A 19,688-nucleotide genomic window follows, 5' to 3' on the forward strand; every position below is an offset into this window, starting at 1 on the left:
ACTTCATTGGAATGGTTTGGTTCAATCAGAGAGTTTATGTTCATCTTAATTCTTTCCCAGTACATTATTAGAGTTCGATTAGGGGCTGTTTGGTTTGACGTAAAACTGGGAAAAAAAAATTTCGGTGAAAAAAATTTATTAAATAAAGCGAAGATGGTGCGAACGCATGCTGACACATGCTTTCTCTATTTCACTGCAGAAAATATATGTGAATTGGTTTATTGCGTTAGCGTTTTCACAGAAAGAAACTTTTTAGCGTGCATAATGCAATTTCTCCGTAATCTCAAGCGCGGGCTTTAATCACAGGAGAAGTAACAAAGTTCATAAATGATCCCTTAAAGCTATTATTATACACACAAGGGCCTTTTTAACATTTAGCCCCCTCAAAACTTTTTTTTTTAACATGACCCTATCAAATTTATATTTGTACATATAATTGCTACATTGGTATTTTTAAGTTGAACATGATAATTAAATTAGTATGTGTTCATATCCACACTCTAGTCCTTCCTTTTTAATTTAAAAATAATAAAAAATATTAAAAAAAAAATACGGTGATTTAATCACCATGTCTTGTTCAACTTAAAAACACCATCTAAAAATTTGCGTGGCAAGAAAAAAGCTATTTATATAAATATAAATATAAATTTATTAGAACCATTTGTTAAAAAAAAGTTCTAAGGAAAATAAATGCAAACCAGAAAAGGCCCATTCTTGTGAGATTCTGAATGCGCCATCAAAGATTCAAGAGACAGCAGAATACTGACAGATTTCTTTCCTTTAGCGTTTTAAGAGGCAACAAGGCCATTTACTTTCCAAATCCATGTACGTAAAAATAATTTCAGATAATTCGGTCTTCGATTTGGTTCAGTTGAAAACTTGTGGAAAATCGAACTAAAATCGAACACTGAACAAAACCAAGAACCAATTTAAATCAAACCAAAACTCATAATTTGAATTGGCTCAGTCAGGTTTTTGGTTTGTAACCAAACCATGAATACCTCTGGCAGAAGCCGCCAATGCAGAGTTCATCAATTCAAAAAGCTCTTCTGGCAACTGCAACCCAAGATGTCGAAAATTGCCGATGCATAGTAAGCTTATCTGATAGTACCTGAGAATCTCTGCCACTAACCTGATACAGCTTTCAAGTGATCTGAAACAGCGCTATGCACGAGTTAGGAACTTGCGAAAACGAGTAAATTTTAAGCATGAAGTGAGTGCACTGACAGAACAAGATGGTTCGTCGATAAGGAATTAACTGAAAGCTGTTTTCTTATATGATGAAGAGAGACTGTAAAAAGTGCTGCGACAAAGATAAACAGAGTTGTTTAGTACCAGCAACTTATTTGCAGTTTACAACCAAACCTGAGAAATCCAGTACAAGAATAGAAACTGGAAGAGTCTCCAAAAAATTCAGAAATCAGGTTCAAAAGTAATTGGTGGTGTAAAATTTCTTCAGAAATTCAGAAACACCTTGGTCTTTTGAGCCTAACTCATGTACTAGACCTTCACGCCCGAGAACATATTGACCAATCACATGGTGCCGCTGTTTTGCATGTTCCACAATGTTATTAAGTTCCTCCATTCCTTTGAATAGCAGCATGTCAATAACCTGTTTGCATAGTAGGCAACTCAATTTAGTGACTTCTCTTCACGCGAAGCGTTTTTCACCATTTTTATGTGGTGAGAATTAGGATAAATACAGGAATTGCCAATGTTTATGCAGGACATTCAGGAGTAAAGTTGGAAATTCAGACAGTTTTCTGGTTCCTATGTTCACATGATTCAACAGGGAGATTCAAGCACCTATATCCAGTATGTAACAGGTTTAAAATATAAGAATGAGCACACTGGCATAGTATAGTAAGAATGATGAGATGGCTCTGAACTCCAAACAAAAAACCCAAAAAGAAAAAGAAAATGAAATAAGAATGATAGTGAAAATGTTGAGACAAATAGAAGAAAATAAATGAACGGCATAAAAAGAAAAAGATATAAGAACAAAAAACTCAATTAAAGCCTGTCAAAGTAGAGTCTAGCAAAGAAAAGCTCAAGTAGAGAAATAAAGCACGAGTCAAATGTATTATTTGAAAATAATAAAGTTAGATGGCCAATTGGCAATTATATCAAGTGTTGTTCCAATATAGTGATGACCGAAATTAGGAAAGGAATACATGCACAAGTAACAGAAAATGATTATAACAGGAATAAAGTTCATGTAAGTCCTATAAGAATGTCAGTAACAATTTAACAAAAACGAGTTGTTTACTAACTGGAAAATATGAATCCATCAGAGTTTCATAGTCATTTCTATATAAATTCATTGTTTCTAGCATTATAAAACAAAAAAAAATTGGGAAGAAGAAAGTCAGGTTCATAAAGAGTAATAAGATTTAAACAGACGGCATGCGAAAACATGGATGATCGATCAATACTGAAAAATTTTGTAAAACAGGATCAACACTGAAGACTAATAAATTTGGGTTATAACTATATTCTGTCAGAACCATTCAGGGGACCACCCAACACATACACAGACCTCACCTGATTTACCTTGATCAATATCTACAGCCCTTGAAGGTTTAAGATGTGTTTTAGCAAGTTGTCTACATGGTNGCAAGGAGGCGAAGAAGAAATAGAGACACGCAACCCAAAGATTCCTTTCTTTTCCGAGTTTTTCTCACATGAATATCAATTTGAATATTTTTTTCTAATCAAGCACCCAAATTGAGACTCTTTCCATCATATCCCAATTATATCCAACAACTTACTTACATATTCAAACTAGCACAATCTCACACACCATTGGAAATAATTCACTCTCATTGTGTAGATCCCATCCTTGAGACTATAGAATCCTGAGTTGGCTATTGAATCTCCAAGATCCGATGGTGAATTTTGATACCTTCATCTCATACATAATGATGGGTCTTTTGACTGTAGGTTATCCTGGCCCAAGTGATCATGTTCATCTTCTCTCGTGGATCAAATGAAAATTTGATCTAATAACAGCTGTGGCACATTGCACTAGAAGCCTCCTAATGAATATCGTGCATAGGATGATCCCCATGATGAGCCTCTCCACTAGTATGGGGGAGAAGCACACATCATTCACCTAGATCGGAAACTAGGAACTTCCAGAAATTAAAATTAGGTATAAATGACACTTTATTTAAAAGAGGTTATGAGAATAGAAGACTTCGCCCTAATCTGATGCAAACAAGTACATTTTCCAAATCACTTGAACAAAATTAGAAAGAAGAAGAGGAAGAGAGGAGAAGGGAATACCCTGGTACAAGCTTCTTTTCAACAGCATCCATGCAAAAGCAAGTTAACATATCCAGCATTTTCCATAACTCAGCAACAATCAACTGTTATGGATGCAACGTGATTTTACCCTAATGGGACGCAAACAGGTACATTATCCGAATCCCCTAAAGAAAATTAAAAAGAAGACGAGGCGATATCACACAACGCACCTAAAATCATGGTTTCAAAAATGATTCTTCTCAAGAACATCCATGCAAAATCCAGACAGCACCCCTAAAATTTTCCATAACTCGGCAGGCATCAAGTGCGATAAAAAACAATGCGACATGATTTTGCCCTAATCTGACGCAAACAGGTACATTTCCCAAATCCCTTAAACTAAACTAGAAAGAAGAAAAAGAGGAGCCAAGTCAGGGTACAGAATGAGCACCTAAAATCATGGTTTCAAGGAAGCTTCTTTCCAAGAATATCCATGCAAAAACAAGCTAAGATCCCTAGAATTTTCCATAACTCAGCAAGCATCAACTCTTATCATGATTTCGCCTAAATCCATCACAACAGGTACATTTCCCAAATCTCATAAACAAAGTTGTTAAGAAGAAAAGGAGGCGGCAGTTGTTAACAATGAGTATCTAAAAATCATTTCCCTAAAAGCTTCTGTTCAAGAGCATCCTACAAAATCAAGCTAACAGCCCTAAAATTTTCCACAACTCAACAAGCATCAAGATTCAACATGAATTAACGCTAATCTGACGCAAGCAGCGTATATTTTTCAAATCCCTGAATCAAAATTGAAAAGAGTAAAAGAAGACGGCGGGGTTACTGAGTGTGTACCTAAATTCATCAAAGCTTATTTTCAAGAACATCCATGCAAATTCAAACCAACATCCCCAAACCGCAGTCGAGCTATGCAACATGATTTTTACCCTAATCCAATGCAAACTCAGTACATTTCCACCCAAATCCCTTAAAATAAAAAAAATAATAAAAACCTTCTTCTCAAGAAAGTGCAGATAAAATCAAGCTAACATCCACAAATATGAAAAAAAAAAAAAAAAAAAAAAAAAAANTTTGAAGAAAATCCAAGCGAAATAAAGCCAATATCACTACGCAAGCATAATTTCGCCCTAATTCGACGGAAGCAAGGGAATTATAACAAAAATCAACAAAGAAAAAAGAGCTCACTTTAGGGTTCGTGATGTGGGCATTCTTGCGGATCTCGGAGGAGATGGTGGATCGGAGCTGGGAGACGGTGACGACGTCGTCGAGGTTGTAGATGTCCATGATCGCCGGGAGCGATCGGCACGCCGCCTTGAAGAAGTCGATCGTCCGCCGCCGCGCCTCCTCCACCGTCGCCGAGTTCGGCGGCACCTTCACCGCCCGCATCGTGAACGCCATGATCGCTTCCGACTCCTCCTCCCCACTTCACCAACCCCTCTGTCTCTCTCCCTCTCTCTATCTCTCCCCGAGCTCGACCCCTCTCTCTCTCTCTCTCTCTCGGTCTCGCTCTACCCTGTTCGACTCGATTGAGCGATCGAAATGGAAAAAATGTCAGTGGTTAGTCCCTGAACTTTCAACAAATGTTACTATGATACTGGTGAAATTAGTTTTGTGAGTTCCATTGTTTATTTTGATGTAAGTAAGTGGATCCCATTATCTCCTAAATATAATAGTAAATTTACCGCTATAAAATTTACCTTATTATATAATTAATTTTTTTATTATTATTTAAAAATAATCCTAATTTATTATAAATAAGGTAATTCTAATCTATTATAAAAAAAATAAAGTTTAGATTTTACTATTTAATAAATATTTTAGAAGAGGTTGAGTGTGGTGAAAGTCGAGTTCGACACTTTAGAGGAGGAAGTCGAGAATAGGTGAAGTGGAGGTCTTACGTAACTTGAGTTACATTATATTTTTCACTTACACCAAAATAAATAACGGAAGTGATGAAACTTGAGTTCCATCACTCCACTTACACCAAAACAGAGCAGTCAAATTACAAGGAAATTTCAATTAGCCTCAACTTTTGCCATATAGATTAAAAATTGTCATTTTACTATCCCATAATTTTATGTATAATTTGGTATAAAAAACTGCTGTTGAATGTTGAGAAGGATAACAAAAAAAACATAATTTACAAACAACAAATCAGTAAAGTACAACACTATATCAACCATGAAGATAATAAATCACTCCTTTTACTTCTCTGTTGTTTGCAACTTGTATTATTTTGCTGTACAACGATAACACTAAAGCATTTTAATAATCACAAATAATTAAGTGTAACTTTAAAACTACATAATGGTAAAATAAATATATGCTAAATCACAGAATAATTAAGTACAACCTTTTGAACACAACCACACGACAACAAAATAAAAATGAGCTAAACCACATGAGAGCAAATTTAAGTTAACCCAAAGGCAAGATTTAGAATATAGGTATATCAAAGAATTCCCAACAGCTTTATCTAAATAGAAACTAGAAACTGACCAAATAAAGGCATGACAAATAATTCACGCCACAAAAAAAAAAATAAGTGAGAAAATGGTCTAAGTGTTGCAATGTTTAAAGCTACAATGAGTTGCAGAGCATCCCCTCTAATCATCCCCATATAATAATTACATTAGAAACGGAACACGCAATACATGAACAAACTTGCGCACAACACGTAATGAAAATTAAGCATCTAGAAGAGGAGAATTAAGAAGTACAGCAATAAAGCCTTTGCTGGGGTGAGTGAGAACTTGCTAACATTATAGAGATTGCTTTAGTTCCGAAATACTTTCCCTCTTTTGGAAACATCAAGCCCAGAAGGGTGGGTGACTATGCTGCAGGAAGAAGGCAGAGAGAAACACCACCAACTGTATCCCTCAGTCCTCTTAGTTCTTAAGCGCAATGTGTAGAGAATGAATAACCGACGTATAAAACGAGGATGTTTCAAAATTAATCAGAGAAAGATGCTTTGCCCTAAAGTTGTGGTGCATGATGTTGTTAGTAACCATGTTAGCTTGAATCGGTGTCAGATATCAAGATTTTCCAAATTGATCATGCTTGCTGAGTTCTGAATTAGCTCTTTCCTAACATCGACCTGGGAAAAAGAGGAAGCAGCCATATATCAGAGACTAGGAACAAGTATTTCCGAAAAGCAAAATGTAATGACGTTTATAGTACGGTAATATAAAATTACGTATATAGAGGCATTGAAATTTTTCACTTACACGAGCACCCATAAGAGAAGAAAATACAACATTTGCCTCAGCAGCATCTTCTACCACCAACTGCTTTAGTAGCCTTTTTTCTGGGTCCATTGTCGTTTCCCATAGCTGCAATGGCATCATTTCACCCAACCCTATTTGTGCAACAGTTGATTATTAAAAAGTTCTTCTCACTCTAATAATTGTGAAAACCAATTGCTTCCAAGTTCAAAAAAGGAAAAAAAGAAACTCCATGACTTGAAAATTGGCGCACAGAGGAACACTATCCAGTATATCGTCGTCCAATTATCTTTACCTTTGAACCTTTGGATATGATATGAAGCACTTGTTGGAAAAGTCTTCTGTAAATGTATCAGCTCTGCATCATCGTAGCAGTAGCGTGCTTGCTTCCCACGCTCAACCTGACGTTCCATATTACATATGAAGACATAAGACCGTATAAAACATCAATTGGTTATTCAAGTCGAAGGCAGAACAGACCTTGTAGAGAGGTGGGACACCAACATAAATACAACCTTCCTCAAAGAGAGCTTTCTGTAGAAATTAAAATTACACGAGAGAGATCAATCAGATCTGAAATTTCATGTATGCCCTTCAAAAACTTTATTTTCTCATGCATATACACTTTTCCTCACAAAAATGCCCCTCTTCAAGTAACTTTTTCTAATACAAAACCAACTTCCCCCGTGAATTGGATTATTCCCCAAGAAAATATTCAGAGTTATATGGTATGTATGTAAAAGGATGATTTCGCATGGAGATAAAATATAAAAAAGACCCTAACCTAGATTTACCTGGTATCTAAAGAAAAAAGTAAGTAGGAGAGTCCGTATGTGAGCGCCGTCCACATCAGCATCAGTCAGGATTATGATCTTATGATATCGCAAGTTTTCCTTCTTAAAATCCTCTCCCTGACAGAAAGAAATTGAGCATTTTAAAAGAATGCCAAAATACCTAGACAAATCAAAAGGTTAGGAGCTGCAACCTTCACCCCCAGTCCAAGAGCAAGAATGAGATTTTGAATTTCTACATTTTTGTACATAGCTGCTTCGTCCTTCCTTTCAATGTTCAGAATTTTGCCCCTCAAAGGCAAAATAGCCTGCATCAAGTTGCTAAGGAGGATTAGATCAAACAATATACAACGCAAATCATTTTAAGCTACGAAAAAGAAACATTGAGTAGCATTGGTTAGCATATTTTGCATGAAGTTCATATTTGAGCACAGCAATCACGACCTAATCCAGCTGTAAAACATTGACAGATTGAGGAGCAAGGTAGCATAACAAAAACTTGTGCCCTACAAACTCTGTTATTATTTATCATTATATAACAAGATATTGCTATAAAATCACTGTAACTTCATATCATAAATATCAAGTGATGTTTTCTGCCATATCAACTCCCGCAATCGAAAGTTGCAATCACACCTGAAATCTCCTATCGCGACCTTGCTTTGCGCTACCTCCTGCTGAATCACCTTCCACTATGAATATCTCTGGGAAATTCCATGGATGGAACCAATAAAAAAAGTGAGTCACAATTCTGTCAAGTTTAGTCCAGTAAAACACCATTTCGTATTAATGAAAACATATAGTATAAAAAGCAGAACATTCTATGCCTATGGGCAGCTTATGTGGCAGCTGCAGAATATCTAAATCAAATTCTTGTTTTATGGAATATTAATGAATAATGACGGACATATTTAATGTCGGTAGAGCTAAGTTGGAATAACAAGGAACTATATACAAGAAAGCAGAAGGCAACTACAATCCACAAACATCAGAAAACTATTAGACCAAATATGACAATAATGTCTGCTAATCATCTCAACCTATGATGCAGGATAAGAAGGCATAACTTAACTTTTAAAGTTAAAGACATATCAGAGCCCGAAAAATTAAGGAGGCATTCTGGAGTTAAATTATGAGCTGATTTTTACGAAAGTAAATGAACAAGAAGCTTATTACAAAAAGCATGGGATAGATTGGTTATTTATAGCAATCAAGAGATAATGTTTTGATCAAACAGGTTTCAGAGTAATTTGGTTGACAATTGATGCTGCAGATTGAAGTTTAAATTTTAATTGTCTAGATTCAATGCCAAAGCATATCTAATCTGTGATATCAAGAAGCAAGAAATCAATCAGATGAAAAGGCTGTTTTGGGCTGCTTACCAGTCTAATTTGTTAGTATAATATATAGGTATGCAGCGAAAAGGCAGTGCAGATGGCATCCTGCTCAATCTACTCTTAAAGGACTGTATGAAGTGATTATCATGAAAACACATTCTGGAACACCTAGGACGTGCCTATTTGGATGTCAGACAACAGAAATTTATGCAGTTTTGGGATATTCTCTTGTGATTATGAGAAAAATGAGAGGTCATATATAAAGAAGAAAACATATACCAGATTCTTCAGGATTAGTAGACGAACAATCAGCTAGTTTCCCAGGAAGGGAAGAAGATTTCAAGACACTTTTTGTCCGCACCAATTCTCTAGCCCGCTTGGCCGCCATTGCAGCCTAGCAAAATAAAAAAAAAAGAGAGAGAGGCATTCCCACATAATTTACATGTCCAAAGTATCTTTCAGCACTATCTTCCACAAGGAATCAAGTTACTTCAGCATTAAAAATTTAAACACATATTCCACATCAGAAATGCATTTCCTCTTAAAGTATATCTGATAAAAATTAATTGGTCGGCTTTTTTGTCATGAAAGTCCTAAAAAAGAATAAGAGTATTAAAGAAAATTATATTGGAACATTATGAAATACACCTTCAGAGCATTAAGGGATTTGGCGAGAATTGAATCCAATGCATCAGGATGCAACTCTAAGTACTCTGTCAGATGTTCTTGAACACACTGTTCAACAATTTTTCGCACTTCTGGATTTCCCAGTCTAGTCTGAGACAAAACAGTGCTTTTATTAGCCACAAGAATGGACAAAACTGTTATATGGGAAACTCACTGGCTTTTTAGATGTATAGATTAAAATACTACCTTCGTTTGGCCTTCAAATTCAGGGTTTGGAACCTTAACAGAGACAATACATGTCAATCCTTCTCTTACATGCTCGCCGCTTAAGATAATATCTTTTTCCTGCAAAGTGATGAATTACTCATTGACATAATAACAAAAAGGAAAATATGAGATTTGTCAGGCATTCAATCCTTAATTTCATGATAGATGACCTATAGAACTTAATACTCTTTTATTAGGACAAAAACAAGAAAATATAGCAAATACTACCAATAAATACAAAGTCAATATTAAGATAAATAATACCTTGATAACCTTAGAGTTCTTTGCAAGGTTATTGATGGTTCTTGTCAAAGAAGCCTTCATTCCTTCTATATGGGCACCACCATCAATTGTACGGATGCTATTGGCGTATCCTAACATTGTATCAGTATACGAATCAAAGCACCTGTATCACTCAAAAGGGAAGCATGTCATGACTCATGATAATGCTAAACAAATAATTTTTATGCTAAGGAAGCAAAAATATAACTCAACAGTCTGAGTAGCATTGGCATGATGTGACAAAAAGAATCAACAAATCCTTTCCACGAAGAGGATCAACAAGGGAAATTGAAGATTGACGCATGCACACAATGGGATGAAGAGCATCAACAACAATATGAATCTTTTTCTTTAAAGAACATCAAGAGCGCAATAAGGGATCATGAACTGAGAAATGCATTACACAATAGATGGCGGAAAATTTGAAATGAAATTACAAGGTCCTTTAGTACTATATTAGCAAGGAAGAAGTATATGCCTACCATTGAAGTGCAACATCCACTATGACTCCATCTGCTTCTTTCCTAAATGCTACAGTGTCATGGAGTGGTTTCTGGACAAAGAAAATCGAGAGATCAACAGAAAATAATGGCACAAACCACATGCCAAGGGTATAAGTAACTAAATTAGATGAAAATTAGACAAACTTATACAGCATGAACAAGAACAAAACAAATCCCTATTCTTCAACCTGCAAGAAGGCATGGTCCTCCATAAATAAAATCCTTTCATGTGGGGTGAATACAGGATCATATTCGAACTCTAGTTCTAAATAAAACAAACAGGGATCTACCCCAAAGAATTCGCGTGAAGCAAAAGCAGATTTTTCAGACCCACACATACTGTCGAAAACTGAATGGGGAAGGTGAATAGTCAAAACCTTTGGGCGAACACAGTAAACAAACAATCGATATATAAGGACCATGAGCATTGAAGAACAGTATTTCAAGTTGTCGCACAAAATTATTATTACGTGTAAAGATAAAAACGCTGCTAAATGAGAATCTAAAACTCACAGTATATATAAAACTACAAAGAGAGCTTTAATTAATCAAAAGTATCCAAACCTTATCAGTGTTTAACCATTTAACATACTCAACCAAGCCACCTGCGAAGCAATACTCGTTATGTTGTATTTTTGAGTCGCCTTCTTTCTTTGTTAATGTAATGGTAACCTGTAAGTGAGAAGAATCAAGCAAGAATATATTCAATTTTCATACTAGGTCAACAAATTAATGAGCAATTCGGAAAGAATCTAAAAAAATAAATTGAGCTTAGAAAGTAGAAACATATCAGTCAGTTATAAAAAGCACATTGAAAAAGCGAACCACTAATTTAGCAAGTCAGCATGCCTGCAAGTAGTACACGAGATCAGAGCAAGTGCACAAATCCTAATCAAAAATCCTAATCAACAGATCAATGTAATGCAACAATGCATTTCAACATGAAGATAGTTTTCATTGCAAAAAAATAGAACAAATATCTAAAGATTCTAAACATTCATGTAGCAAGTAAATGGGAGTAAACTTTCATATTGAATCAAACTTACAACATGGGCTATTCAGAAAAGCCACTAGCATTAGAATGCACAACAATAAATAGCATTCAAATGTACAACATTAAGGAGTATACAAGACCTTATATTTACCATGCATGTTAGTACAAATATGTATAGATGTGACATAGTTAGGGGTGAATATCTTGACCTAAGACCATTTGGGTCAACCCAACCTGACCTGCTTTCAATTGGTTTTGAGATTTCCAGTTTAAAGGCAGGTTGGTTTTAGGTCAAAAGATATCAACCCAAAAAATTTCCGGATCAGTTTTATGTTTGACCCTCCACCTGTTTTGTGTCATGTGCTAAAGATGAAATGGGTTGTTCTGACAGATTGGGCCAGGCTGACGGGTTAACAGGTTTTATTCACATATTTGTTAAAATAAAGTAAAAAAAGAAAAGAAAAGATACATACTCCTAGTGGCAAAATTTTAGGTGCGACTGCTTGTGGAATCAAAGATACCTATTGAGTGTGGTAATTTTTCAGATTTTAGTAAAACGGCTCCAGGTCACCGCTTTTGTGACACTCCAAGACTTGGAATAGTCCTATATGTAAGGTATAATAGAGTTAAACCTCTTTTCTCGGCTTAGCATTTTGGGTGGTGGTTAGACCCAAGAGGTTAAAAGGGTTAAGCAAGCCAAGAACTAGGATAGGTGACCCTTTCTGAAAAATAGGGTGTCACAGTTGGTATAAGAGTCGATCACCAGTCAAAAGTGTGAGATGAGTCTCGGCTGAGACAAGGTCATACAACGGGCATAGCACGGCTCCCCGGCTGAAGACCGCTATAGGTGGAGCGCAGCTTCCCAAAAGGTCGGCGAAAGTTAACAAGACGAGTCTCACATTCCCTGGTCTTTGTGATTGTGCTTGAGTCTGACGAGGACGTTAGGGTTTAATAGGAAGGAGAATGTGACACTCCCAGGATTTGGAATAGTCTTATCTATAAAATATAGGACTAAATCTCTTAACCAGACTATAGCATTTTGGGCGGTGGTTAAGCCTAAGAGGTTAAGAGGGTTGAACAAGCCTACGCTAGAACAGTTCTAGGATTGGTGACCACCCCAGGAAGCGGGACGTCACAACTTTTAGACAAACATGTGAGGACCACACAGATTCATACGTAAGTACCACAATCCTAAATACAAGCCTTAGGTTAGAGAATCTCAATTTGAATGTTGGTTTACTTCTCAATTTTAGTATTGGTTTACTTCTAGCCAAATGTTACTACGGAGTGATTGCAAAAGAGATTCTATAAAGACCGATCAACAGTTAAACAAACTAGGCGACTCAAATCTAATTTGTTAAAACAAAATAAAAAATATATATGTAAGGATATCATCTATATGATTATTTAGAAGTCATACACATGGTAGAACCATATAAAACGAATCTATCCACATGATGAAATTTAAGAGAAACCTTCTCTCTCTACGATTACTTATATCATAGAGATTCTGATTGGATTCATAATAGATAATATTTTCTACTAAATATGCTTGTCCACTAATATATTTGCCTTCCTCAAGTTCTTCCATTTCTTTTACTCCACCCCCATTAATTAAGATCTTGTTAAATAGCAAATCACTATGAAAGCAAAAGTTCATTTATGCAAGTAAAAAAAAATGAAAAATCAACATTATGTTGACACTATAGGAAGATAAAAATAAAACAAGATGAAATAACAACTAAAACTAAGAACATAATGTTGACACTACAGGAAGATAAAAATAAAACAAGATGAAATAACAACTAAAAACTATGAACATAATGTTGACACTACAGGAAGATAAAAATAAAACAAGATGAAATAACAACTAAAAACTAAGACATATCTAGGCAATATAATGTGAAGAACTGCCTTGCATCAATTGTGAACAGACAGATAAAAAGTCCTGAAAATTACAACGCATAGTCTAGTAAAGTCTAAAACAAAATGAGCAGTAAAACTCACTCTTAACAGCAGAGTGCAAGAATTTATATATTTATACTAGGAGAAATCCTAATCTTGTTTAAAAAGTAAATTATTTAAAAAGTACAAATGAAAAGAGCACGCATTTGTTACAACACTAATTGCATTGCAGACTTGGCAACGAGTATGCTTACCCCCGGATTCAAGAAAGCAAGTTCCCGAATACGCCCAGAAATTGTGTTGAAGTCAAACTGAATTGTAGTAGTAAAAACTACATTGAGAAAAGAAGTGATCTATCAAAAGATATTGTATTCAGGTAGCTCCAAAACAGAATTTTTGTTCTTCTAAGCCAAGAAAAGTAAGAAGCAACAAAAGCATACCCTCTTTGTCAGGCCAAAATCTGATACATGTTCCCTGAGCACTTGATTCAGTTGGCAATAACTGACATGTTAAAGCTGTCACTGGTTTTCCACGAGCATAGTTCTGTCGGTATTCCTTGCCGTCACGCCAAACAGTAACTTCTAGTGCCTGCACATTTTGACATGAAAGGAGACAATTAGTTACCAAATAGTCACACAGTTAAACAAAATTGCACAAGTCATTGACATAGTGCAACACAGAACAGCTAAATATTACACAATTGAAAAGTGGAGATATGTCTGGAGTTGAAAGACCAGCACATACACATTACATATATTGATACTTCATTCTTCCAACACGAAATATTATGGTGCCGACTTTGATTACCCAAAATTTGCAAGCTTTGTTAAGCTAGGTTGTTTACAAAACAAACTATTTCAGTCTGACTAGCTACCCATTCATCATGACTGTTTAATATGGACAGCATGGAAAAAGCTTGAAATCCAAGAAAGCTTGAAATCCTTAACCATAGAATAACTTGATGTACATCATGTCAAAAGAAAACATAGGAAGTACTTGTAAAACAGAAAGAATCAACAGCAGATAAGGAAGAAGTGCACTAAGTTGTTGTGAGCCATCTCCCACAAGGTTAGCAGCCCAAAATTGAAGGAAAAAATGTGAAATCCAAGTGAACATTGTCTATCAACATATTGGAAAGAAACATCTAAGAAGACAGGTATCAAGAGGCTTAACAGTATGAATAGTGTAAAAAATTTATAGCTCGACTAAGGAGAAGGCAAGCACCTCAGATAAAGCATTGACAACAGACAAACCCACACCATGCAATCCACCTGAGACACTATAGCCACTGCTCAAGCCGCCAAACTTGCCTCCTGCATGTAAGACCTGCAAAACTATTGCTATATTAGACGACACGGGTTTCTTTGAAAACATCTTTGCTTAAACTTAACTCGCATTATTGCACTTCATTTAGGCTATATGCTGAAAACATGGCAAGAAGAGCAAGACCTTTAGAATTGAAAGAAGGCAATTAGGGAAGAATATATCAACATGCAAATAGTTGGAAATGTGTATAATGTATTAATTTATCTTAGTTTATCACAATAATCCAAAGCACCACGTCAACTCTGGTACGCATTTCCAATAAATTAAAGATTTCAGGCTACAACTATTTCAACAGTCAACATATATCTGAAAGGATTGACTAATTAAATTGGACTTACGAAGCACAAAAAGTACAGAAAGGTAAATATCCTAAAACAGCATTATATCCAATTGACGTTCTAAGAGCTTTCAACCCTGTCATTATCAGTATTTTTAATGAAATCCAAGCCCAAACCCTTTAACATCTTTGTGTACCTTCAGTTCAGGTGATCATTGTCAGTTAGTTACCCATCATTCACCTTCCTATCTTCTCCATTTCACCACAAATCTTAACTCATAGCATGCTTGAGGACCATGAAAATAAATTATTAGAAGGAAATACCTATTTTATAAACCCTTCCACAATCCTGCGGACGCACTTTTAAGTAGCCCAATTGTATCTTTTCTTTTTAAAATTATTGTTTATCTGAAAGACAAAAGTTAGGCAGTGGCTTCACCGTTATGCACCCTAGAGAAACAAACCAGTGTTTGAGCCACTGGATATTTATGACAACGCAATCCAGGCTTTCCTAACATTTCTCCCACATCATAGATTTTTTTCCTTCGTCTTCGCATGCTTAAAGAGATTTGAGCTGATTTTATGAATTGCTTTCGCAACTAAAATTTAGATTAAAAATAAAAGGCTGCTAAATCATTATACCACATTTAGAATCACATACAGTAATGTAGTAGGAGGGTAGGTAAAATTTAGATGCATACAGACAAGTATTAGTTGTCCCGGTATGTAATTTAGCCAAACAAAATTTTATTAAAACTAAAAAGTTATGGAGAACATTTTTTTGGCAACTATTGATAACATTTTATTGAAAATCACGCTCCAGAAAGAAAAGTTGACTCATTGTTCAATTTACTCATTAAACTAAAACAAGAGAAAATCCAACTAACTAGTAGACCTGATTATTGCTCAGTCCTAAACTATTTCAAATCAGAAATAGAAAAGGTTTATTATGTTTCCAAATTAAAGTATAAGATTATTTGAACCGAAAAATAGGAAAATACTTCACCGTACAAAAATCAAAAGCATCAAAACTTTCTGAGATATTACAGATTGTCATTGTGCCACCTAGTAGCCTCCATGCATACTAAAAACCTTTTCTATTCTAATGCTGAAAACATAGTAGTACTGGGCATCTATTATCTTGATAATACGGCAAAGATTGCACGGCACATGATAGACAAAATACATAGAAACCGATGTTTATATTGGTTGAACTAAGTATGAATACCGTCAAAACAGTCTCCAAGCAGGACTTCTTTGTCACAGGATGTAAATCTGTCGGAATCTGCAAAAGAGAAATTCAAAATAACAATCTCAAACAGTAAGTCAAATGAAAGTACAATGGTTACTATTGAGTGTTGACAATTAAAAGTAACAAAGCTATTAATGATCAAACTTTTATATGTTTTTCTCGTAGTATGCCTATTCAATCAATAAAGCCCGATATATCAATTGACCCTCTTGCTTCTCTGGTTTGGAAAACTCAGATAAGCAAGAGAAACTACATTCAAGTGAATAACTCAGTCGATCAAATAGAAAACTCTGTTTCACCCAAATCCCAGCATAGAATGAAGTCTCTTAAAGAATACTAACTATTTTCCTCTCTACGCTTGCCTTGTCATTTGATGACGATGGCTATATCAGTTGCCTCTCTTGTTTTCTAATTGTGACTTCTGCTAATAGAAGTGTACAAATAACAATCAAATGAACAAGTCCTTGATCGTGTGGTAAATTTTTCATCCCCTCATTATCCAGCATAAGAGCAAAGTCTCCTTTAAACAATTCCATAATTTCTTGATCAGATGCTAGACATTTGTAGAAGGAAAAAAGAAAAAATCATACCCCCCGTCCATTGTCGGTAATGCTAACAGAATTGTCCTCGTGCAAAATTACATCAATCTTTGAAGCATATCCTGCTTGAGTTTCATCAATAGCATTGTCCAATATTTCGTACACCTAGCAAATTAACAGAAATTATTAAAAATAAACAATAAAATACAGATTAGGGTTGATTCATTGTAAGAGAAAAGGCAGATAAGAATAAGGAATACCAAATGATGCAATCCACGGGATCCCGTGCTCCCGATGTACATTCCAGGTCTCTTTCGGACTGGATCCAACCCTTCTAATACCTGAGGGATAGTTGATGGCCAGCACATAAGTTGAAAAGTAATTAAAAAAAGAGGAAAAAAATCGTCAGCTATTATTTGGAAAACAACAGACTCAATTGTTTGAAGAGTGCGGTTTTAACTTCGCATTCACCATTCAACCGCTCACAATGTCTAGAAAGGCATATTGACTGTTAAATGGCTATCATCCTACTTACACTATGCAATTGAAATTGGGAGTAGCAGGAAGGAAGCGTGTAAATACGACTAGTTTTCTCACAACCATAAGATCCAATAGAAGTACCTCATGATGTATTGCATTAAACACAAAAAAGAAAAAAAAAATTCAGAAAGGATTCCGAGAGGGTATCAGCATTACAAGCTCAGTTGCCTGTCCCAACCTTTTTGAGTATAAAAATACAGCTTTTCCTTCATGAACAATGAAGAATAGTATCATGCAACTCCCGTAACCTTTTTTAAAGCATAAAAGGCAACTTCCATTTCTGAGGATCAATCTTGCTAACTAAAGCGAAAGAAAACACACACCACAGAAAACAGAGTCAAGTTGTGAAATTTTCTTAAAATTTTGAAAATGTATCCATTAACAGAGAAAAGTATCATTACCACTACGTCCCTTGCTATGACCAACTTTGAGCACCTATTTCATACTTTATATCAAGTTTAACATAAGCAAGAAAACTACAAACTTGTTTTGCGCACCAAATATATTCTTGAAATTGGTGAGAAATGATAAAATTTGTCACAAACACGGTGCAATTAAAGTAACTCGAACCAGTTACAGCTCCCGTAATCGGATAAGTCGCCCAGTGAATGGAACCAAACAAGCAGTAATAACACAACAACATAGTTCATCAGAGCCCTCAAATATACCTGAATCTGCTCAGAACCGTATGCTTGTGAGGTCGGCGGCTTCTCCTGTAGGGCCTCGGAGGAGATGGTCGAGGACATGAAAGCCCTCACTCCCACTCCACCCCTCTGGACCCGGACGTTCCAAACCCTACTCAAAACCCACAAAAAGAGAGCACCTTTGAGCACCCAAACCTTGAACGAACGAAAAGAAAAGGAGATAAAGGAGGAGGAGAGGGGGAAAAGGGATGAGATACCTGGGTCGAATGAAGAGGCGGGAGATGGGTAAGGGGCGAGAGCGAAGGGCGGCGAAGGAGGAGTGTGAGGAGGAGAAAGAGGAGGAGGAGAAGAGGCGGTGGACGACGAATCGGAGACGGAGAGGAGGAGGGGTGCGGAGAAGCGCCATTGTTGTGGCGTCGAAGCTCGGAGCTCTCGTCGTCGTCGTCGTCTTCGTGTGGTGAGAATGGTTGAGCTTTTGGTGTTAATATTTTGCTTGTGGGGAGGTTTTTGGAGATAGAGAGTGAGGGTGAGGTTTCCCTTTGCGCGGTTTTTTCCCTCTAAAACCCTAAAAAAAAACTTTTCTAGCGTGCTTAGGGAAAAATGTACAGAACCCCTTAGTCTTTCGCAATTTTATTAATACATCCATGAATATTTAATTTTGGGGAAAAACTTTAACTTTTTCCCCTTTCGTGGTGGTGTTGCTCGTTTTCATTTTGCCACTCTGTAGTTCAAAAAAATTTACTTTTTTTTATATAGTTTAATTTGTTTTTACTTGACCATCTCGTCGTTTAAAAAAACTTTACTTTGTCTTTTTTATTATTTACCGTATTTTATACTTTACGGCTATATAGTTTTTTAAAGAAAAATATTACTTTACCATTTTATTATCGCATGTAGTATTGTTTTGTAAAATAAAAAATAGTGGAGGCAAATGCAACGTTCTAAACAATAGGGTGCTAAAGTAAAATTGAGCTAAACTATTAGAAAAAATTGAAATTAAAGGACTTTAAACTTTATCAAAAAATTCAACAGATATGAATAGGTATTTGTCTGTAATTAAAGTATTAATTACACTACCATTTTAAGCATATGTCTTGTATATCTATACTATACTATATATAAAAGCACGTATATTCAAATTTGGGTCTGTCGACAGACCCATTTTTCTGCGGAAAAATTAGCGCCCATTTTTCTCTTTCCGTACGAAAAATTTTAAATATAAGAATAAAAATAGAAATAGAACAGCAATGAATACGTAAGTTCTCTATAACAGATTACTGATGTGAAAATCCTAAAATATAAATTTTTCTATTTAATTTCAAAAGTAAGTTTTCTATAACAGATTACGGATGTGAAAATCCTATAAAAAGATATTTTTCCATTTTATTTTAAAATATCTTTTTAGATATTATCTATTTAATTTCAAAATATATTTTCTTTTTAAGATAACGGATTTTATTTTTCTATTTAATTTCAAAATTTATTTGAATTATACATCATTTTGATTAGACTATCTAATCTTTTAAAATTTTAATTTTAGCACCCAACCTTTTAATTAATTTGTTTGATTAAAGTGACTTGATGACTCGTTGGTTATAAAATTTAAGCTAATTACTTATTTTAATAAATTTATGATTATATAAGTAAAGATAAACGACTCACATAAATTTTGAAATTAAAGAGCCACTAATTAGCTTAAATCAATTAAGTTAAAAGAACAAGTAATAAAATCAAAATTTTTAGAGATTAGCTAGTTAGATTCAAATAGGTAATAATTAAGATAAGTTTTATATTTTTTTATCTTAATTTTTCCTAACACCTTATGTTATACTAAAACCCAAATGGCTTAATTGCCCATTGAATTATCTCAGCTTTTAGAATGAGGACAAAGAAAAAGTCAAAGTTCAAAA

General features: G+C 35.2%; 2 protein-coding genes across 2 annotated transcripts; both read right to left on the bottom strand.

Moving 5' to 3' along the window:
• LOC109709706 (NADH dehydrogenase [ubiquinone] 1 alpha subcomplex subunit 6) lies at positions 1,244-4,741 on the bottom strand. The gene is made up of 2 exons (XM_020232034.1): positions 4,456-4,741; positions 1,244-1,612 (listed from the first exon to the last, which is right to left on the bottom strand). Exons 1-2 carry the CDS (start codon positions 4,666-4,668, stop codon positions 1,427-1,429), a joined length of 399 nt encoding a protein of 132 aa, XP_020087623.1. The 5' UTR covers positions 4,669-4,741; the 3' UTR covers positions 1,244-1,426.
• Positions 6,288-18,327, bottom strand: LOC109709308 (DNA gyrase subunit B, chloroplastic/mitochondrial-like). The gene is made up of 21 exons (XM_020231473.1): positions 18,036-18,327; positions 17,803-17,929; positions 16,855-16,935; positions 16,646-16,759; positions 16,032-16,088; positions 14,425-14,526; positions 13,641-13,788; positions 13,455-13,531; positions 10,866-10,973; positions 10,281-10,351; positions 9,781-9,922; positions 9,496-9,594; positions 9,271-9,399; positions 8,902-9,016; positions 7,922-7,989; positions 7,480-7,593; positions 7,289-7,405; positions 6,975-7,028; positions 6,790-6,895; positions 6,498-6,628; positions 6,288-6,367 (listed from the first exon to the last, which is right to left on the bottom strand). Exons 1-21 carry the CDS (start codon positions 18,182-18,184, stop codon positions 6,299-6,301), a joined length of 2,178 nt encoding a protein of 725 aa, XP_020087062.1. The 5' UTR covers positions 18,185-18,327; the 3' UTR covers positions 6,288-6,298.

Source organism: Ananas comosus, linkage group 4, assembly GCF_001540865.1.
Source record: "Ananas comosus cultivar F153 linkage group 4, ASM154086v1, whole genome shotgun sequence".
NCBI classification, from domain to species: Eukaryota; Viridiplantae; Streptophyta; class Magnoliopsida; order Poales; family Bromeliaceae; genus Ananas; species Ananas comosus.

Coding starts and splice junctions, on each gene's coding strand:
- LOC109709706 (XM_020232034.1), bottom strand. CDS start 4,668: ATGGCGTTCACGATGCGGGCGGTGAAGGTGCCGCCGAACTCGGCGACG. Junction 1,613..4,455: donor CCCACATCACGAACCCTAAA/GTGAGCTCTTTT, acceptor CTATGCAAACAG/GTTATTGACATGCTGCTATT.
- LOC109709308 (XM_020231473.1), bottom strand. CDS start 18,184: ATGGCGCTTCTCCGCACCCCTCCTCCTCTCCGTCTCCGATTCGTCGTC. Junction 16,936..17,802: donor ACGGTTCTGAGCAGATTCAG/GTATATTTGAGG, acceptor ACTATCCCTCAG/GTATTAGAAGGGTTGGATCC. Junction 7,990..8,901: donor TACTAATCCTGAAGAATCTG/GTATATGTTTTC, acceptor GGAATTTCCCAG/AGATATTCATAGTGGAAGGT.